We start from the raw sequence: 23752 nt of genomic DNA, 5'->3' as shown, positions 1-23752 counted from the left end.
CCCTGCTTGGTGATTATTGGTGGTTGAATATTTGCATGTTTAATGTACTTCTATTTCTAATCATTTGCATAATGGCCCCGTGCTATCCATCTGAAGTCACTTAGAAGCAAGGGAGCAACTGGCTCACTGATCTCTGCCGCTTCACTGCATAATGTTCCCATTCCCGCTGATGGCCGAGGTTGGCATCCATTGTAATATGCCGTCTGATTAGTGATTAAAATGTTTACCGGTACATGGGGAAATAGATCCAGGCAATAGGGCCACCTCCAGAGCCTGAGCACGCAGCTGGCATCACAGAGACACGCGGCTCCACGGCTGATGTCTTTTTAACCATGCACTTAGTTGGCAAAATGGTGAATGCTGGGAAAGCAGCGAGAGGGAGGTTCACTGATTCATGAAATCATACGAGCCAATAAGATTATAGTTTTTGTTTTATTATCATTTGTCACAGATGGCTGGATTTACAATTGCACAACAATATTAGACTGTAGTTGTTGATGTTGGTCCTCTGGTCAGAATCAAGCAACAGCGATGTGGAAGTAGCTGCAGCAATAGTAGCAGCAAGCAATGCATAGAGAGAGATCTGGCAGGTAATAGAGCGGCGTATTAAGGAGACTCTGGTTGGTTGGTTGTAGAGTGGCAAGGGGACGTTATGTATGAATGCAGCATAAGTGCTCAAGTTGACTGCCTGAACTAGCTCGCAGGCTTCGCCCCATGTGTGAGTGCTGTAGCTCCATATGTAGCTGAGGTAGACAGCCATTGGTGACAACCTACTACTGATGGGTGTCCATTTCCCAATAGAACCCAGTAGCTCTGAGAAACCATATTACGCAGGAAAGTGAAGACATTTTCATGCAGTGAGAGGGACGGCTCTGTTCAAATAGCCCAGCTTTTTTTCATGGAAACTTTTAAACAATGTGAAATATACAAAAATACAAAAGCTCACTTTTAAAATTGGACATTTTGAGAAGCTACTGGTCATTTGCTATCACTCTTTGAATGTCTAAAGGCCCTGACACACCAGATTGGAAGCGGGGGCTTAGGAGAAACCCAAGTGCGCATGCTCTATGGTCCCAATGGATGCTGAAGATCGCCGGGAAAATCCCTTGAAAATTCAGATATTTTTTTGTTTTTGCTAGAGCATCCAGGTGGTTACTGACCAGCAATTACTAGAAGCTTAAATATTGTTGTTCAAAAAGCTCCCAGCCCCATTAAATGTCACTACTTCACAAGTTGTATCTGAGTTTTATGCAAGGAAAAGACAGAAGTATAAAATGATATGAAGTGTTCTGCTAGTTTCTGCACGTAACTATGTGTAAAACCCCAATATGTTAGTTTGCAAATGTAAGTTTGTATATGGATCGATAAAACCCAATGTGTTATAGTAATCATGTGAAAGTGCTGGTATCCGAATCAGAGCTGTAACAAGACAGCCACTTGAGTAGCGACGAGGTAGGAGGAGACCAGGTAGCCACTTTTTCTGACAGAGCAAGGCTCCATTATGTGTTTTCCTGTGTTCCAGTATATGCCAATTTAAGCTAAGAACCACTTTCTGGCTGTATTTTTATATTCAGCATACAGACACAAGAGTTGTTTTTAATCATCAAAAAGCTGCAGACTGTTAAACAGTTGCCTAACTGCATATGAACACACTGACCTTCATGCTGCATTAGCGCTACACATCTGATTTCACAATGCGGCGGTGGAAACACAAACTGATTTTTTCACAAAAAGCAGCAGAAATGCGTCATTTTGTTTTTGTGTATAAAAACGTAGGGCTAAATTACCAGCTAAAATTACATTTGATCTGTTTATGCTGCACTGGCACAGGTCCAGCTCTATAAAGCTGATTTGGTGTTTCCCTGGAAGCGCCTGATTCGGAAAGGTGACATGTCATAGGAGGGCACTTCTCCCAGGCTGAGCTCACACAGGAGCTTGCCAATGATTGGTCCGAACTTGAAGCCGTGACCTGAAAGAAAAAAAAATCATTACAGTGAGCAAAGAACGTACATAGACTATCAAACCATGTTGGATGAATCAACATGACGTGAGCCCTGCACCTCGTAGTTAGCCTAAAAATAGGCAGCATCTTGGGGCCTTTGTCTGAGTCAGGCGATGGGTTGGATCCCAACATGAGAAAATACATAAAAGACGATTGTTAGGATGCCTGTCACTGAGCATCGACTCACTTTAGTGTACTGGGGCCAGAGGTTGCGCTAGAGATTTTCGCTGCCCGTCATTTTTGACGGACAGGATCGTAACATTTCCGTCACAATCCATTATGGGGGGGGGGGGGGGGGGGGGGGGGGGGGGGGGGGGGAGAGCACGTTCGTGAACTGTCAACGGGGGACAGGGACAGGGGGGGTGGCGCTTGTGAACGCTGGTGTCATGCACGCCCACTGCACCTCGCGGGAGCGCGCCACAGCGTAAAGCACTCACAGACATTTCAATTATCTGTACGGCAAAGTTAGGTTTGGAAACGATATCACAGTGTGAGAAAAAGTTTTTAGAGAGTACTTGTCCATGGACAAGTGAGTTTGGCAATTTACTTGTCCGAATACATTGTTCACTTGTCCAGAATGGACAAAAATTGGGGCCATTGGAATCTTCTTCTTCGTCATCGTATTTTACATTTTCCCATGGTTTTTACGACACCGCTAACGTAAGTGAGCGGTAAGATTTTACTGCATCACACATAGGGTTGGGTATCGTTTGGATTTTAACGATTCTGGTTCTGTTTTTCGATTCCGGTTATTTTCGGTTCTCGATTCCGGTTCTTTGAGAGGGTAAAAATAAGTCAAACTGGGAGAAAAATATATTTATGAAAACATTAAGTCAAATCTGTATTCCTATTTACAAATCACTTCATACTGTTTAATTTCTTACGGTTATTGAATACAATTATATAAAAATAATCTCTATATTGTTTAGTTAGTTCTAAGTGGTGCAGTTTGAGAATGTACAATTGGCCCAGTGTCCTCTGATGTTACACTGCAACCTGCCTGTGAGACAGAGTCCAACCACACATGTCCAACACATAGGACATAACCTAATAATAATAATACATTATATGTATAGCCTATAGGCCTAGCGCTTTTCTACAACTCAAAGACGCTTGCACTCTTACACATGTCCTGCAATACACATGCTGCAGCTGCCCAGCTGCTCACTGTTTGTAAAAGTAAATAAATAGTATTTTCATTTCAATAATGTAGCTACTTTCTATACCCTGCTTCATAAACAATACTGACATCCCTGCGCTGCTCCGAGTCTGGGGGTCCGGGGATGTGAGGACAGCGCGAGGACACAGACAGGGAGGCTGCTTTACTTCATAAAGGAAATGGCGGTCAATATTAACAACACAGGAGCTAAAACGATTAATAACCTTCATTACGTGTTAGAGAAAGAACATAAGAAAGTTTGACAAAGATGAGACTGTTAAACGGGCAGCGGATCCGCTGTGTGTAGAAAGAGAGAGAGAGACACTGAGCTGCACCATGCAGCGATCAGCTGATACGGAGCATATGAGAGAGCTGCAGTCCGCGGGGCTCGGCCTCGCCTCCTGTCCTCACAACTCTTATTAATCCCGGTACCGGACAATTGTTATTTGTTCCTACTCAGAACCGAGTTTTGCTTCCCAACCCTGCCACTGTGCTACACTTCCCACCCCGCTCCGCCCCGCCCCTGTCTAACGGCCCCTACACACGGCGGCGTGCGTTGCCGCTTCAACGCTTCTGCCCATTCACTTTGAATGGGGTGACATCACGATTCACCGAACTGCATTGTGGGAGCAAAGCGTAGCTTCTCTCGCGGTGCTCGCTGCAAAAGTAGAGCAATGTTCTACTTTTGCCGCCTCGACGGAGGCGTCAGCCAATCAAATCCCGCGTATGCAAATCTGACAGCACAAGCGCTAGCCAATCAAACCGCGTGTATGTTGGGAGAGCCAGACCGCAGTTATTTCCCATGTCAAAAAATGGAGGAGGAAATTATCGTGGCGTTAGGGAATCACCCGGTACTATATGACCAGTCCCTCTTTACATACAGGGATACAAACCGGAGGAGCCAGGCATGGGGGAGGTGGCAGAGACAGTGGGTGAAACTGGTAGGTTTTCGCCTGTTTGGGGAGTTTATATCCAGTGTACTTTGTTTGAATGGACAGCTAGCAAGCATAGACAGTATATTTAGCCAGCATGGATGTAGTATGAATGCTTTGCTTTGTATGTCCGGGGGGGCATTCATGTGATTGGTTGTTGGTCGCGTTGTTCGTAAAAAATCCCCAAGCTTCAGACACGCCCACCGCCAAGCGGTAACGCACGCCGCCGTGTGTAGGGGCCGTAACTGTACAGAAAGCGCGAGATGCATTTCGTTAGGAATCGACAAGCAGAACCGAAACTAACATTTCTAAACGAACATTGGCGGACACGTACAATTTGCGAATGAGTTCTGCCATTTGTAAACTGAATGTATCAATAATTTGTCAATAAACGTCACTTGTCCGCCGGACAAGTCAATTGACAGATCTACTTGTCCGATATTGTAAATAACACGTCCCGGACGGTGGGACGTGTACTTTTTCGCACACTGTATCATCTCCTTTTTGGAGGGCATGCATAATAACACGGCATAACACTGGAGCCTCACTGCGGGGGAGCTTTGGCGCTGTTCTGAGTTTGTTCTAATCTGTAAAAATGACGGACTGCTTTCAGATTTTTCCGTCATTGTTAAAAGAAAATGGTCATAGACGGAAAATATTCGGTTAACGTGACCTCTGACTGGGACCAAATGCTCAATTAAGGGAGATTTCAGTTCTTTCTCTGTGTAATGGCTTCATGTGCTCAAGCCTAAGAGTCACATGAGAGAGTATGTGTTTTCAAAATTGCGGCAGTGTGATTGTCCTTGTTGCTAAGGTCTGACAGGCAAATTGTGAATGTCAACAGGGCTTGAGGAATGAAGCACATTGCCATCTGACAAAGGTCTCGGAGCTCCCGTGGATTCTGCTTGGCTTTGAAGTCTTAAAAGCTTGGCTCTGACAGTTTGGCCGCGTGAATTTTCATCTCGCCAGAGAAGGAGAAAGGAAAACCTCAATAGATGGCCGAGCCCACAGGGTGACTTTGTAGCCATGGCAACACCTCCCCCCCACCACCAGTACTTGCTTTAAAGCACTTGTGTCGGGCTTTGATGACAAATGCACGTAGTGAAGGAGGGGGAGGAAGGCAACACATTTCTTGCTGTATTAGAGAGAGGCCTGTGAACCTCTCCAATATTCCTCTGAGCGTCTTCACAGCTGCCAGAGGACGGTACAAAGAGCACGGAGAATAATTAACGCTGACTAATGAACAGAATGAGCAGAGGCTAAAGTTGTTCTCTGGAGATCCTTGACTGACAAACATAAATGTTCTAAATATTAATGTTCACTGGTCCACTGTCTGTGGGTTCAGTCTGTGAACATTGCAAGGACACACAACGAGATGAAATAAGAGGACACATCACCATCTCTGCCAATTTCCCCCAAAAATAATACTACACTTTAAAAAAAGAAACGTTAGGGTTTGTTGAGCATGTTAATAGAGCATGTTAAGAGAGTGGTGCCATGTATGGAGTCAGATTTGGGTCAATATTCTAGTGCGCAAAACAAGCTACTCACGAGCGGAAAATGTGCTTTTACACGCGCATAAAATGACCCTCGCGGGGTCAGCCTCGCGGAGTCTGTCTACGTGCGTGAAAAGTTTCTGGCACTTTGGGGCGGAGCCACTGGACTTTAATTGACAGCTGCAAGGAAGCCCGGAGTTGCCAGGTTTGATAAATGCTTGAACTACCAAGAGCCGAGGAGTGACAGCTGCAAGATCAGTTGGACGAGATTGAATGGTAAAGTTGTCCTCTTGGTAGTTCAGGCATTTATCAAACCTGGCAACTCCGGGCTTCCTGGCAGCTGTCAATCAAAGTCTAGTGGCTCCGCCCCAAAGTGTCAGAAACTTTTCACGCGCGCGTAGACAGACTCCGCCAGCAAGTGAGGCTGACACTCCCGCGAGCAAGCAAGAGGGCTGTCTATCTCTTTTTTTTTTTAAACCTTTATTTATCCAGATAAATCTCATTGAGATCATTGAACTCTTTTGCAAGGGAGACCTGCTCAAGTAGGTTCCACATGAAACATAAAAACATTAATAGAACAACAACAGGACATCTTACATCATCATCACAGGGATTACAATTTACATAACTATCCACATGTACAGGTACCAACAGCTTCCGATTGAGTAGCATCCAACCGAGCTTTAAAAACATTTAGTGCCACCAGATTGTTCAGTTTCCATTTCAGTTGCAGACTATTCCAAGACAGAGGAGCTGCACATCTAAAAGCTGTCTTCCCTAAGACAGTCCTAGCAGTTGGCACATTTAATAAAACTACAGCATTCGATCTCAGGCAGTAGCCACTTACAATTTTCCGTGAGATCAGGGAGCAGATATAAGATGGAAGTTTCCCTAACATGGCTTTGTAAATAAAAATGTACCAGTGACTGAGCCTCCGTACAGTTAGTGAAAGCAAACCAGCCCTTGCATACAGGGTACAGTGATGGGTTAATGCTTTACAGTTTGTCACAAATCTCAGTGCACTGTGATACGCAGCATCTAACTTGACCAGGCAATTGGCAGGTGCATTCATATACATCAAATCACCATAGTCCAGCACAGGTAAAAAGGTCACAGTGACTAGCCTTTTCCTGGCCTCAAGCGAGAAACAGGACTTGTTCCTGTAGAAGAAACCTAGCCTAACCCTCAGCTTTTTAAGCAGGTTATTGACATGAAGTTTAAAAGTGAGACAATCATCAAGCCAGATACCAAGGTATTTGTAACAGGTAACCACTTCAAGTTTTGTTCCTTGTGTAGTTACAATATCTAAAACATGCTCTGGTGTCTTTTTAGCTTTAGAAAAGAGCATTACCTTGGTTTTCTCAACATTTAAAAGAAGCTTTAATTCAGAGAGCTGAGTCTGAATAATGTTAAAAACATCCTGTAATTTAACAACAGCCTCATTAATCGAGGGACCTGCACAGTACATCACGGTATCATCCGCATAAAAATGAAAAGTAGCTTCATCCACATTTTCACCTAAACTATTAATATAGATGGAGAATAAAAGTGGACCTAAAACAGAACCTTGTGGTACACCATTAGCAATATTTAACCACTCAGAAGACAGCCCATCAAAGTGAACACATTGGGACCTTTCAGAGAGGTAGTTCACAAACCACCCCACTGCATGGCTGGACATGCCTATACTGGCTAGCCTCTGCTTTAAAATGTAATGATCGACGGTATCAAACGCTTTGGACAGGTCAATAAATAGAGCTGCACAGCTCTGCTTATTGTCTAAAATACTCGCCACATCATTCACCACTTTCATTGTGGCAGTGATGGTGCTATGTTGTTTTCTGAAGCCTGACTGATGTTGAGACAGGATGTCATTTGTACATAAAAACACCTTTACCTGCTCACTCACTAGGCGTTCGAGCACCTTAGCCAGAACTGATAATTTTGAGATGGGCCTATAATTATTTAATAAAGTGGCCTCCCCACCTTTTAGTAGAGGCAGGACATACGCTGACTTCCACAATTTTGGAATTGTGTTAGTGCTGAGGGAGAGGTTAAAAAGAGTAGTGAGCGGTGGAGCAATAAAATCTGCAGCTATCTTTAAAAAGAAAGGTTCTACGTTGTCCGGGCCAGCCGGTTTCTTAGGATCTAACTTGGTTAAAGCTTCACGAACAACATCAACAGTAAATGGAGTAAAACTAAAAGGGTTTTCGAACACGCCTTTTTCAGAGTCACATACTGTAGTGTTCACAGAAGCAGAGTTAGTGACAGAATCAAACAGAGAGCCACAAGACACAAAATGCTCATTAAAACAGTTTAACATGGTGGCCCTGTCCGATATAGTGCCAGATGCTGTGGTAAGGCACGGAGGTAGCTCATTACGGATCTCACCGGTGGATATCGATTTTATGGCTTTCCAAAATTTTCCAGGATTATTCAGATTCTTTGTGGTTACTGACAGATAGTACTTTGATTTAGCACTTTTGATTTGCGATGTGAAGCTATTCCTTAGCTGCCTAAAATGCAGCCATTCTACCTCTGAGCCTGATTTCCTAGCCTTTGCCCAGGCCTTGTTTCTCTCATATAGGAGACTAGACAGCTCAGCAGAAAACCAAGGATTGTCTCGTCCCTTCACTCTATGCAGTTTCTACATCAGGACACAGATCGATTTGAGCCCAATCAAAATCAAACAGATCATGCACAAAACCCTGCTCCACAAAATGTTTTTTGTCTCTCTTACTGATAATGTGAGGTTTAACTTTTAGGACCTTAGTGTCCCTAATTGTGGCTACAACACAGTGATCACTCAGATCATTCACAAATACTCCCACAGATGAGTATTTATGGGGAACATTAGTTAAAATTAGATCAATTAGGGAGGATTTATTTGGGGACTTAATGTTAGGGCGAGTAGGACTGTCAACAATCTGAGTAACATTCAAAGAGATACAAAGGTTTTTAAAATCCTCTGACACTGCAGTTAACCAGTCCCAGTTAAAATCACCAAGCAGTACTATTTCCTTGTAGTCTAGTTGAGATACAAGTTTTGCCAAAGAAGATAAAGAGTCTTTGACAGCTGAGGGGGGTCTGTAGCAGCCCACCACCATGACCTGTTGACCCTTTGCTACTTCAATATTTAAAGCTAAAAATTATAGTTGTTTACTAATAGATTTGGAAACCATCTTGGTTACACAAAACTTATTTTTCACATAAATGGCAACGCCACCACCTTTTTTAGTACGGTCGGTACGATATACACTATAACCATTTAAGTAGATGTCAGAGGCCAAAATAGATTTATCTAGCCATGTTTCTGATAAGACAATGACATCAGCATCAGTCGAGCTCCCCCAAATGCGGACAAAATCTAACTTAGGTAACAGACTGCGCACATTTAAGTGAATGAATCCCAACCCAGATCTAGAATTAAAATCAGCAGAAGTAGCGATCTGACTACTACTGCTGCTGGGCGGTCCAGGGTTTAGTTGTACATTCCCTGATAGTAATAATAACAAAAAAAACAAGCACTTTTTCCTCTTAACCGATATACATACATTGTCATCTGCTTTAAAGTCACCAGTAAACTATGCGAAAGTGAGATTAGAGCTCAAGAAGCAGTCCTGAAGAACCATCATAGCAGGCAAGTGAGCAAGACAAACATTTGTCGAACTGAATGTCTGTGACAACGCAACCAGTAATTGTCTGTGTAACACATCCGAACCTTTACAGGGGATGTCCACTGCGGGCGGTAGAACAGACCTGAATCCAGTCGACTTCTCAGGATAACGAGAGAACTTCTCATTGTCCAAAATAACTAACAGGCATAGCAGAATCACGATATGGGCCATTTTCCCAGACCAGCACAAGCAGGCCCAGCTCGAGGCGTAGAGGCGCTCCGGTCTCTCCGCGATATCCCCGTGGTAAAACGTCCTCGGCACCGTAGAGCACGACAGGTGGAGCAGGTGGATACAGGCCTCCGCTACAGCAGGTGTAAAGCAGGCCGCAGCCCGAACGCGAAGCCGCTCCGTCTCTCCGTCTCTCCGCGACTTCCCGGGGAAAAAAACCTCCCCACAGCAGCACAGCACAGGTGCACAGGTGCAGACTCCGTTAAACTCTCAATCTGACTAGTGTTGCTAACGTGTTTCCAGCTAGCATGCTAAGCTAGCTCCTATAGTCCGAGGTAAACGCTCCAGAAAAAAGAGCACAGAGTCCATTCAGAGGTTTATCCAGACACACAGATGATGGATCAGTAGAGCTGGAGCTCACACACACTTTCTCAGGAACACGCACGAGCGAGCGCATAGCCGCTCCCGAGGGTTTAATTTGCGTGCGGGGGTAATTTCATGCGCATGTAAAAGCACATTTCCCACTCGTGAGTAGCTTGTTTTGCGCGCTAGAATATTGACCCAAATCTGACTCCATACCATGCTAATATATTTTTCTTGGATGACCCTGAAGTAAGCATCACAAGGGCTTCCTCGACAAAAAGCAATGGAATTTTAAAATGAGTTTTGTGACAAACACACGTTTATGATATTTAACACATTTTGTTTGGCAGGATAATCTCGAAATATTAACACTACTTTTAGATTTTTGAAGGGTGAAAAGAAACGGCAGAAATAAAAAGCTAACGCTAAGCTTAGCTAACATCACCACTGCTAAGCTAAAGACGGACTTGTGTTCGCTTGATGACAATATGTCGTTTCATTGAGTCACTTGTTAACAACTGCCGGTGTTATGGTACACATAAACTTTGGACATTCACGAGAATAAAACATGAACATCTTTACGCTTGACCACAAACACGTTCACGAAACTATTGACTTCAAGACAAGGGAACTGGAAGTGGTATGAAAGGTATTTTCCAGGTTTTAGGACTCATTATTGCTTCCACTCTAATGGCGCGTTTCCACTGCAGGCCTCGCTCGGTTTGGTTAGGCCTTATTAGGCCCGGCTCACTTTAATGCTGCGCTTCCATTACAGTTTAGGAACTGGGGCAGTTACTATAGTAACGCAGTGTAGGCGGAGCCGTGACGTCATCTTCAGTGAGAGCCCCAGAAAAACAACACAGCCGTTAGCTCTTAGCACTCAGAGCTCACAGCTCCTCATATCTGTTCAGAAACTAGACAAAAGTTAAACAAGTACAAACCACAGACTGCCTGTGTCATGGCGAATACAGTCGCTGGTTTATTTATGTCTGTATAGGCCGTTGTTGTGAGTGTGGACGGTCGGAGCATATATAACGTTAGCTTAGCCAAGCTCCATTTAGAAAGCATGCATTTTAAAAGGGTTCTTCACCTTCTGTCTGTCTGCAGACTTGTCAAAGCATTAATTCATGGTTTTTACTAACCGGTATCAGTATGTTGTTACTTCGGCATCATTTTGAAACGTGTATTACAATTAAATCACGGTCAAATATGTTCATCTTGTTGTAGTTGTAGCCGCCTTGCCAGCGATTCTCTCACTAGTTTAGCATACTCAGCCTGGTTGTTCCTGGCCCTAGAACCACGATGTAGTCGGGCCAGAAAAAAGGTGAAAAAGTAGCCCCGGGCCAAAACTAGGCCAAGTGGAAACGCAACCAAAAACGGGCCCCGCACGGCTCGGCACGCTTAAAGCGAGCTACCCGCTGCAGTGGAAACGCGCCATAAGAATGTGACGACAGAATACTTCTTGTATTTTTTCATTTTAATCAATTAATTCAATATTAATTGATTCAATCAAGGTACAAGAAAATAAAGTCAGTTAAAGCAGGAGGGCAGAAAGCATAGCTTGTAAAATATTCCTCTCGTGAATAATACTTAACATTGTTTTTGGTCAAAGACCTCAATTCTTAAGGACTAAATAATTGCATAATTATGATAAATACGTTTAAAAATGTATCACAAAAAACACGACTATTGACAAGAATGTAAAGATTACAATAGCCTACAATTTAATATAAAACCTATATAATCGTTTTTAAAGATGAACCAAAAACCATACCGTAAGTATATTATTCTAGAAACAAATATTCCCTGCTACTCTAACTAATGAAAGTCAATATTGGAAATGATGATCATACTTCTGTAGTTCATCAATGTAGCAGAACCTTGCTGACGGACCTAAAGCATTTTCAAGGGGAAACCCTGCAAGAGTCACCATGTCAAATTGCCATGAGATGGAGGTTGCCATTATGTTTTCGGAAAACAATTATACATCCCATTGTTTTTAAATGATTATTTCGTGTCACGCTAACCCATCGTTCATTCAGAAGCGAGGTAGAGCACATCAAACAGCACAATATGCTGACACTCTCTGTGTTGCACTGTCCTAACTTCACTACTCTAAGGCTGTAAGAATACATCATAATACTAATAATAGTAATTATAAGTGGTGGAACAATTACTTAGATTTCCCAAAAGGGAAATTACCAATTTTGTATTGTAAAAATACTTGGTTACAAGTAAAAGTCCTGGATTCAAAGTCTTACCTAAAGGTGGGGTAGGTAATTTTGGAGAAACCAGCTGGAGTGCGCTAGAATTGGAAAATACACAACCTGGAAAAATCTGCCACTTCCTTACAGAGCCCCTCCTCCAACACACACGAACGCGCACATGACCAATGAGGGCACGAGATAAGTTTGTGCACAGATGGAAGGCTGACAGGCAGGTAGGCCATCCAGTTATTTTAGCCGGGCCGGCTCAGAGGATTGGTCGTGCTTTTTACAGTACTACGGCTTCCACAGATGACTTTTTTAATGGATTTTTTGTCAAAGCATTTAATGTATTCATTGCTATCGGGATGTTAAGAGCATTCCATGGAATATAACAAAAAGTGTTTCTGAAATAAATTACATACCCCACCTTTAAGTAAAAGTACAAAAGTATCGACATCCAAATATACTAAAAGTACCACAAGTAAAAGCACTCGTTAAGCATTATGGCCCATTTCAGAATTGTATACATTACATTTCTAGATTATTCTGATTATTATTGTGTTGTTGTTTTTTTTTTATTACAGCTGGAAAATGAAGAGCCAATCCAATTGCCTAATATAATGCTGGTGGATATTTTAACCTATATATGTCAAAGAAAAAAAAAATGTATCCATATTTTGTAATAGCTAATAATTTAAAAAGATTATACATAATTAAAACTGTAAATTAAATATAGTGGATTCCGAAGTCAAATATTGGCTTCCATAATGTAGTGGAGTAGTATGAAGTGAAAATACTACAGTACAAGTACCTAACAATTGAAAAAATACATGATATTTTCTAATAAAGAAAATTGGTATGTAATTAATTTGACCAACATTTTTCTAATCTGGGTCTATAGACTTTGAGTCCCTTTATCCCAGCTAGATCCCCTGAAGGCAGAGAACTGTGAGTGGGATATTAATTACAGTGATAATTAGGTAAAGGACATGACTGCATGGAGAGATGGAAAGGTGCCAGGAGACAATGGAAGAAACAGAGCAGAGGAGAGGTAGAGCGGGCTGGCCTTCAGGGGGCCGCTGCCATGTTAATTAGAGAGGAACACGAGTGTAGACCCCAGGCACGGGAGCTTTCACCTCTCACAAAGGACAAGACCATCTCATTAAAAGTTAAGATCTGTATGGGAGGTTTGGTGTGTCCTGCAGAGAGTGTGGGTATCTCTGCAGACTGTGTGAACAAATCCACATAAAACCAGTCCACCATTCAATTGATAGAAATATTTGTATTTCAGTCAGTTGACTCACGTTTAAAGAGGACATGTTACTTAAATGTTCAGGTTCATATGTCTATTTAGTGCCTCTATAGTGACATGTTTCATGCTTTAATGTTCAGAAAGCTCTTTATTTTTCTCACACTGCCTATGCTGCAGCACCTCTTTTCACCCTCTGTCTAAAACCAGAGCCCAGTCTGCTCTGATTGGTTAGCTGGCCGGCTCTGTTGTGATTAAGAGACGTCCCGCCCCTTAACAAATCACATACTAGGGCTGCTCAATTAATCGTATTTTAATCGCAATTACGATTTTGGCTTGCAACGATTATGAAAACAACATAATCGAAAAAAAAAAGTATTATTTTTTTTATTATTGGTTTTTCAGTTGAATTATACTTAAAGTTCAGGGTAATCAACTGTTCAAAACATACTGTTCACATTTTTTTTTCAATAAATGGATGTTTTCAAAGTAAATGGATAATCGTTTTTAATAATCGTGATATCAATTATTGACCCAAATAATCGAGATTATGATTTTTGCCATAATCGAGCAGCCCTACCACGTACAATGGGTTGTTACGTATTGATGTGTTATGTTCATAGACTGTATATATAATGTTATGTTGTATCGTATGTGACTATGTTCAGGGCTGCACATAACTGGTGCACAGGTGACCACCGGGTCATTTGAAAAAAGGCGCATTTGCGTACCAACATAGAGAGAGAGAGAGAGAGAGAGAGAGAGAGAGAGAGAGAGAGAGCGAGCTAGAGAGAGATAGAGAGAGAGAGGCGAGAGAGAGAGAAGAAGCGCTGAGAGGAGTAGAGTCAGATAACACCATTTTTTGAGCCAGTGTAGGAGAGAGAAGAGAATTTGCGAGTTGCATAGGAACTCAAGGCCGGCCCGTAGCGCTGGCGTTATAGATGTTCGCCTAGGGCGCCATATCCTGGGAGGCGCTGCTGCGGGCAGCTCTGGGAGGGAAAAACCATTTTTGACCGTTGGGGCTCATCCTGAATTTTCGGCCTTGATGTGACAAACATTCATAATTAAGTAAATGTAACACCTTTTCACCCCGGTTACACGTTTCATTTGCCCTGTACGATAGGCCCTGTAAGTGATGAAAATGGGGGATGTTGGCTTATCTGGCACCCGCAGCTCACAGCCAAAGTGCGAGTGAGCGTGGGATCGAGGGACGGTGCACCGGTACAGGCGCTGTTGTTATTAGCATCTGGTGCTAGCTGCTCTAACGGATATAAGAAGAAGATGTTTCTACAATAATGTGGAGGGAGAGTCCTCTCCAGTCAGACTGAGGCTGATAACTACAGCTCAGTGAGGTAAAGGACTCGGGAGTGTTTAGATAGTTCACTTTAGTCTAAGTCAGGGGTGCCCAACCTTTTTTTAACCGAGAGCTACTTTTAAAGTTGCCAGTCTGCCGAGATCTACCAGTCCAAATAGAGAGGCGTAGTTACTGACAGCCTACTACCAGGTAAATACACACTTCTACTTGTATAAAACTGACCTTTGTACGATCAATACTTCATAAAATACTGCAGATCCTTTATCTTACCTCTTTCTAATCTACACACATACAAGTATTTAACTGAAGCTACACAACAGTGTTGTTGATACAGAGTTTATTCACATGTCACATACTACAGTGGGTAATGTTTTCAAGAAACATTGAACAGTGCTGCCACATATGATACAGGAAAAAAGAAAAGACTCTGAACCCTTTCTTTGCCATTATATAAAAATAGTGTTGCTACAAAAGTATAAATGAGGCGTACTAATAAGACAACTCAGATCTGAAGCTACACAGGAATCTGCTGCCAAAGTGCAATAAAAAAGACAACATTAATAGAATCAAACCTTTTTTTGTTGCATTTTAGTCGAGTATAAAAATAAATGCCTTTAAAATAGGATGCAAGCAACACTAGTTACTTAACCTGAATTGATAATAGACTATAATCAATTTAAACAGAACAGATCTGAATGTTTGCATTCTTATACCATTTTGTACAATAATTATCATGAATAAGTTCAAACAAACTAAAACTTACAGCTGATTAATAACGGTATCTAACTTGAGTTTTTATTATATCAAAACCTGTTGAAATGCTCGTTATTTTTACTGTCCCGCAAAAGCGCGTCGGCAGCCTCCAGGAATGCTTCTTTCACAACTTCGCCGTCTTTGAAAGACTTCGTGTTTCGCAAGAACGTGCCTGACACGATAAGATGCTATGGTAGCAGCCTTGCTCTTGTTGTTGGGCCTGGTGAAAATAGACTGCTGTGCATTTAGCTGTCCTTTCAGGCCCCTCCCCTGTTGGAGCGTAGGGCAGAATGAGGAAGGAATTCCGTCTCGTAGCGTTTGTGCACTGTTTTGAAATGCCGCTCCTAAATTACCCTTCTTCGATAAAGCCACGCTCGCATTGCAGATGAGACAGATGGACTTTGAATTGGAATAGATACACAAATAATCATCCTCCCACTCGGAGGGAAAATTATATATTTTGGGCTTTTTTGCTTCTGCCATAATTGCGGTCTTGTGTGTGTGCGGACTGTCACTCCTGTTGACACGGACAACGTCAGCGAAATAGTGCCCACTGCTCACCAGCCACGCCCCGACACATGGGGTCACGCCGGCCAATCACAAAGCTTTGATGCGTTCAAGTGCATTATTCTGGCACGGGAAGATTAAGTTATAGGACATTAACGATAAAACAGAATATTGTTGTTCTATTTTTAGACACATCTCGCGATCGACTGGGAATCTCCCCCCGGTCGATCGCGATCGACTGGTTGGGCAACCCTGGTCTAAGTTATCTCAGTGGGTCTCAAACGTTTTGATCACAATTTATGTAAACACATATTTCCAAGGCACTCCTTTATAATTATTGGGATAAACAGGTTTGAAATCATTCCAATGTATACTATAGGACAGTAAACCAAAAATATCCTTTAAAACTGGAAAGATTAAAACAAATGCATAAATAAATAAATGTTAAGGTAAAATAAGATATGAATGAACAACACAAATAAAATAAGTTACATTAATTTGTTATTGGCTATGGTAGGTTATTGGTTATGTTCACATACTTATTTGATTACATCCACTTGTCTAAGATGACAACAGAGACTTTCGACCCAAACCCAGCTGTTGACTTGTGGATGCAAGCAGCTAATCACAGACTCAACCAGAGAGAAAGTAGTAGGCCTACATCATCAGCTACCATGTCTGACAGAGAGGAAGACAGTGAGGAGAACAGTCAGGAGGGGAGTGATGACAGCTTGTAGGATTACTGGTCGTGCTAATGTTGTCTTGTGTTCACCTCTGCATGTGTGTTCTGTGTTCACCTCTGCATGTGTGTTCTGTGTTCACCTCTGCATGTGTGTTCAGTGCCGTGTGTCTGGCAAATAAAGTCAAGACCCCCTCAAAAGTTACGGTTTATTTCATTTTAAGGATGAGCACCAAGCAACATCTCCAGGTGCTCCTTTGAGAACCAGGGCAAAAAAGTTATGTGCACCCCTGACTATGTTACTACTGTACTGTACTGCTGACTGTGTGTCAGTGTATTAGGACGTTTTTGTTTCAACAGGGAAAATAACAGCAAATTAATAAGGGAGTGAATTACTGAAATGTTTTACAATATCAAAACTTAAAGGACACCTATCATGCTATATTTAAATGATATATTGTAGGGCCATACCTATATAAAGGTATATGTATATGTTTCTGTTTTCAAAATACCAAACAGATTTTAGCCATGCCTCATTTCGCTCTATTTGCTGTTCTCCAGCCCTGTTTTTGCAGGGGGCTGATTCTGTGAGCTGCAGCGGACCACGCCCCCCTGCAGGAGAGGGGAGCATGCTTTGAGATCAGCTGCTAGGCTGCAGCGGGGAGAAGAGGGGGACAAAAAGAGATCTCCGTCCTCCGTGTTTTATTCGTATATGATTATATAGAGTCATTATTCATTTGTTTTAAAGCTCAATAAGTAACAAAGAAGACCTTTGACCGGCACTTTTCTAATTTTGTCCAGAAGATGTGAACTTTAACGGACATGTTGACCGGTGAAAAAAAATCTAACTGAAACTCTGCTGCACGGTCCCCTCGTTCCTTGGAAGAGGCGGAGAGGTGGGTGTTTGTCTTCTGCTGGTGGACTACCGGAGAGAATTACAGCGAGGGAGGGATTGCATTGAATTACAGCAGCAGGAGCAAACGCTTGCCTCGGGGAGGGAGAAAAAGAGCCACAGCGGAGAATAAACAGAAGGGCAACCATGGCAACCATGCGCGGGAAATCTTCGCTGCTTTTGAGGCAGACTACAGCGCCACTTACAGGCCTGGCATATGTACTACAGCGTCTCCAGCGCTTCCGAGCGGCAATGGCCGGCCGTGGCCCAACCCCACATTCCCCTGATAGGTGGAGAGTTGGCCATATAGGCGGAGCACCACTTCTGTGACGTAGAAAATAATTCAAATCTGTATCAGATCCTTTGCAGCCCCGTTTTTAGAGATTTGGGTAATGGAGGAAAATAGAGAGGGTTGTGTTTTCTGACACTTGGTGAGTTCCCTGGAACACCGGGGACACATATTCATGTATAAAATACGTACAAAAGTGCATTTTGCATGATAGGTCACCTTTAATGTAATTTATGTCATTGTACAACTCAGGATTGTGCAACGAAATTAGGGTATAGTCACATTTTATTACAAAAAGGCAAACTACATTTGAGGAATTTGGATAATGGATATAATAAGGATTTAAACAAATGTGATCTTTGGCATCACTCTGAAGTTAAAGCTAATGTTTGTATCACACAAGTCTGAAACAATCGTACGCAGCCACCACTGGAATCTAATTGTGGTATAATATATTCACTACAGGGCCCGTTTCTAACCAGTACTAAGACATTTATTTTCCCTTGGCCTCTCCTCTGTTCTAATACTAAGCCTTGACCCACACAGAAATAACGGCTTTAAATATAAAAAGGTTAAAAAGGATATAAATGTAAATTTCAAATGTCGATTTTGAAATTGAATGTCAACATTATGAATAAAGCTTTGAAGCTTGCAACTTTTCTGTAGAGCCTTTATGAACCAAAGCAGTAATTAAGGCAGCTGAGTCTGAGATACAGTCTGAAGTCACAGAGGACAGCTGAAAAGAAACCTAAAAGTTGGGCGTTGATGATGATGTCATTCTTTGTAGAGCCTGCCAATCAATCATTGTCTAGCTCAATAGACACAAACAGTGTTTGACCGGAATTGGACTGGGACAACTGGCCACTTATAACCAAGCCCCCAGGTAGTACGCCGGGTGTTGACGCACATTTTTGTAGTGGCCTAACAGTGGTATTACAAATTCTGTGTCAGTCCGTGACGTCATTGGGCCCAAATATACCTTTTCCCATTGTCTTACATTGGGAGATAAATGTCTGGAAACTTCACACTACGAAGGCTTGAATAGGTCCTATTGAAATCATTTGGTCCTAAAGGTTGTAAGATGTAATTAAAGCCAAACCAAGATTTTCCCTCATTCATTAATTTGACTAAATCGAAAATGGCTGTGACCTGTGGATTGGAGGTGGGGTTTATAGAAAATGGAAGTGCGCTTGCTCTATGGGCCCAGATACAGGTACTTGAGATGTTGGCTTCATGTGCCAAATGGAGCCCCATCTCAAACTCTATATTCAGACTAAATTATTTTTACATCCAATTGATGCTTTACATATGTCATACTGACATTCATGGTTCCCAGAGAATAAATAGCAATGACAAAGGTTTTGTTTGATACTGCAGTTTAACTACCAAAGAACTAGGTCAATTTCAATCAGCATTAGCTCTACTTTGTGTTTTATGCTAGCAAATGCTAACCATGGCAAACAGTTCCTGTTATATCACTTTGTTATCATTGAAAGAGTGAGCATATTACAGTTCAATTTGTGTCACAGTGTCGGTTTTGTATAACTGAACAGTTCATAATGGCTTTCATTTTTGTAAAGCACTTTGGGTTACCTTGTGTTGAAATGTGCTATATAAATAAACTTGCCCTGCCTAAATAAATAAATTCTCACAGCTGGAATGCTGCTGGGCTCAACTGTAACTAGGCGACAGCATCTACTAATAGATAGAGAAGAAAAAAAACGAATGATAACCGAGAGGATTTGACATATATACTTTCCCAATACATAACAAGTAGTTGTTTGATACCTGGCAATGTTAAAAGTTTGATAATCTATCCTAACACATATGATTTGTCAAAGATGACCCTTTACATTGACTTCATTATGTTATTATTATTATGTTCAAGTGTTGTATTGTGAATCACCTGAGAACCCAGCTCCAAACACAATGTTGCTGTAGGCAGGGTGGCAGTCCAGCACAAAATGACTATCAGGCGTTAGCTGCAAAAACAAAAACAAAACATAAGGAGCAAGATTAAAAAATGACAGACACTTTTGGACCTTGATAGCTAAACTGTTCAGGTTTGGAACCAAGGGGCTTATTCTGCCTCTTTTTCCCAATTTGCTTGTACTTTCTCATACACTATATGGGAAACACACTCACACATACACACACATTACAGTTCCAGTCCTGTCAACGTCTTTGTGGAATGTGTTTAACTGAATGAGTTAATGACATCTAACAAAGGCAATTATTTACATCAACTGCAGAGACACAGGCGATTTAACTCTATGTCCTCTTCTAAAAATAACTGCTAATGGAAAAAAACAGTAGCTGTTAAGTGAAAAAAAAGCGTGACTGTCGGGATTTTCAGGGGCTTTGGACAAGGTCACAGAAATGATGTTCTCCCACAGCTTCAATATGTGATCGTGGTAAAAGCTGCTCGCTGTGTTGCTGGAGGGCAGAGCGGCTGAACAACACACACACACACACACACACACACACACACACACACACACACACACACACACACACACACACACACACACACACACACACACACACACACACACACACACACACACACACACACACACACACACACACACACACACACACACACACACACACACACACACACACACACCATGTATAAATCACTTCAGGGGACATTACATTGACTTACATGCATTTCCTGGAGACTTATCCTAACCTTAACTATAACCAACACATGCCTAACCCTAACCCTTAACCTTACCCTAACCCTAATCCTAAACCTAACCAAGTCTTCACCCTAAAATTAATGATGCCCCTCATGGGGACCTCCAATTTGTCCCCATAAGGGCGGCGAGTCCTCACACGTGACTGTGTAAACAGATTTAGATCCCCACAAGTATAGTAATGCTAGACCATGACCACACACACACACACACACACACACACACACACACACACACACACACACACACACACACACACACACGCACACACACACACGCACACACACACACACACACACACACACACACACACACACACACACACACACACACACACACACACACACACACACACACACACACACACACACACACACACACACACACACACACACACACACAGCCAGCAACTCATGCTCTTCATATTCTCTTTAAAAAATGAACCCACCTGCTATTATATATACACACATTATTAACTCTTTATTATTATTATTCTGACTGGTTTTACAGCAGGACAAAAAGAAAAAAGATAACATGAACAGTCTAGTGACTCCAAAAGCTGCAGTGTCCCTTACAATAGCACATTTACATGGGATTAACATGGGTCTTATAACAGTGTAATATTAGCGTTACATGGGCGTAATATCACTGTATTATAGGTGTAATAATAGTGTAATAACAGAGTAATATGGGTATAAGGGTGATATGTAGAAAATAGAAACAATTAATTTTCTAAAATATTGAATGGCCATTTAAGGGTCAAGAAGATGTGTGAGGAGTATTTTGGGATAAAACTGACTCAAGTATGTTGTTAGAAGTCATCAAAAGGTGTTTCCCATTACACAAATACAGTTGTTAATGTAAGAAAAGTTTAGATAACATCTCAAGAAGAAAAAGGGAGAAAGTGAAACTGTGCTTCTTTCACACCAATCAATCTGGAGATGGTTGCTCAGCCTCCAACTAATTACCCATTAGGGGCAACTTTTCAATTTAGCCGGTTATTTACTAAGACTAGAGATGTGAATTATTCTCGCGAAAGTTGATCTGTTTTGCATAAATGGTCAATATATGTCGGAACATAGCTATGTGAATGTTGGGAACGTTTCGGCGCCAAAGAGACAATTATTTCTGCTGCTGAACTTAAAATATTGTTGAAGAGAAGAAACTTCCATCTTGTATTCTTCCTGTAACAAGGCAGCTATATACAAGGAAGTAGTTTCCTGGTGTTTATCCTGAGCAGTGATCAAAATTAAAAGCGAGTTTAGGGAGATTTCTTTGGTCCCTTAGGTTCGTTCTTTTAGTTTTTTTATATTTCCTGATGACCCACAGTATCTGCTGTGTATAGGGCCGCACAATGAATACACATGTTAGCAAAACTGCAATATGGACAAGTGCCATATTCAAATCACAGAAAGTACAATAATTGTAGATGCAACCGTTGCAACATCCGACTGATTTTGCTAGGGCGGGTCATATATAGATATGACCCGCCCTAGCAAAATCAGTTGGATGTTGCAACGGTTGCATTCCGAGATAAATGAGGATTGATGTGAAAAATCTGGGGTTTAGGTTGATTTAATTATTTTTTTTAAAGTCTTAGCTTTCAGAATATGAAACACACCCTCACCAACTCTCTTCCTCGAGGCATCGATACGATACATGACTCTGTGAACAATGAGCTGAAGTTGAACATTATGAGAGGTATAGCCTGCTAACAAGCTTGGCTATAGACCAGGGGTGTCAAACTCAAGGTTGTTTTAAATGTGCTATATAAATAAACAAAGATTGAGATTGAAAGTTACAACCGGCCCTTTGAGTACAACCATAATGCTGATGTGGCCCACGATGACATTTAGTTTGACCCCCCAGCTATAGACAAAAAAAGATTCCAGAATCATAGCTAATCCAGTTGTGGACCTAAGGGGGGGCGAGGGGTACTATGCCCCCACAATATTATGCCCTGATACCCCTCTTAATGTAACTATGGTAAGGCATTTTCCAACAAACTTTCAACGCCTTTTTCTCATAATCCTGTCTTAGTAATATTAATTTCATTATGTAAAATATATTGCTGAATATTTGGAGAACAAACACAATAAGGATATTATCAGAAAGCTAAGATTCTCCTCTTTCGTGACTGATTTTGATAGCATGCCACATATGTGTTAAAATACCACTTCGAATAGACTTTTGTGGAGCTGGAGAGATAATGGGCCTACAAATGGTATTTTGCATTTGAAAAAAAATTAACAAAACAAATTTGTGTTGAAAATAAAACAAAAAATAGGGTGTCAGTGAACTCACAAAGTGTAAGAAAATAAAACCCTCTCTCTTTTCCTCCGTACCCAAATCTCTAAAAGCGGGGGTGCAACGGAGCTGATCCAGATTTGCTGCCGACATGACGTAATATCGGCAATGCGGACCTACGGCACTATCAGAAACGTTGCTATCAGAAACAATGCCCGACTGTTTTGGACGTAATATGGTCTTTGTTTACATTAGCAAGCATCGCTAACCAGGGTTCCTGCAGGTTTTTGCCAACTCAAATTTAAGACTTTTTAAGACCTTTTTAAGAACACTTTGAATAGAATTTAAGACCTATTTCATGGCAAGAAAGTATGAAGGAAAATTGCTATGAAAGAAGAAATACGTCCCATAATTACTTACAAAGTAAATGTATTCATGTTCAACATAAGAACAATGACTGAACATAACAGCATAACAGTACAGAACTGTGTTAGCGTGTTAGACAAAAAGTGTGTGTGTGTGTGTGTTAGGGCTGTGCAATTACGATTTTGGCCTGCCACAATTACGAAAACAACATAATCGAAAAAAACGATTATTTTGCTTTGCTAGGTTGTGATAGTTCACTAGATAGAACATATCTGATCTAATTAATTTTAGTCTAATTTGTTTTTATTTATCATATTTATATATGTTTAGTAGCTTGTGGAAGTGCGCTCCAAAATATTTGTTGATCTTGTTTATTGGTATTTATTATTTTGATATTATTTATTTAAAGGTGGGGTAGGTAAGTTTCAGAAACCGGCTCGAGATACACTTTTTGTTATATTCCATGGAATGCTCTTAACATCCCGATAGCAATGAATATCTTAAGTGGTCGTGCTTTTTACAGTATTACAGTATTTATTGGATTGACAGACCGCCCTGTCTGTCAGCCTTCCATCTCGTGCACGCACAAATGTATCTCGTGCCCTCATTGGGCGTGCATTGCAGCAGTACTTCAATGACTCGCCAGCAACAGGCGGCCACTTTCACCAGTCTGCTGACGTCATGCGCGTTCATGTGTGTTGGAGGAGGTGCTCTGTAAGGAAGTCTGAAGAAAGGGGCGGATTCTTTTC

The 23752-nt window shown here is 41.6% G+C and overlaps 1 protein-coding gene across 1 annotated transcript in view; it reads right to left on the bottom strand.

Annotated features, from left to right (window-relative positions):
- Positions 1-413: 413 nt before the first annotated feature.
- The window catches only part of pipox (pipecolic acid oxidase), a 51302-nt gene continuing 27963 nt past the window's right edge, over positions 414-23752 (bottom strand). Inside the window, exons 7-8 of the mRNA XM_034205887.1 lie at positions 19595-19670; positions 414-1969 (exon numbers count right to left, since the gene is read on the bottom strand). Coding sequence (XP_034061778.1) covers positions 1839-1969; positions 19595-19670 — 207 coding nt within the window. The 3' untranslated portion in view covers positions 414-1838. The remainder of the gene's footprint in view (positions 1970-19594; positions 19671-23752) is intronic.

The sequence above is a fragment of the Gymnodraco acuticeps genome, unplaced genomic scaffold (assembly GCF_902827175.1).
Source record: "Gymnodraco acuticeps unplaced genomic scaffold, fGymAcu1.1, whole genome shotgun sequence".
NCBI classification, from domain to species: Eukaryota; Metazoa; Chordata; class Actinopteri; order Perciformes; family Bathydraconidae; genus Gymnodraco; species Gymnodraco acuticeps.
The sequence above is the reverse complement of the archived record's forward strand: the minus strand, read 5'-3'. Positions and strand labels throughout refer to the sequence as shown.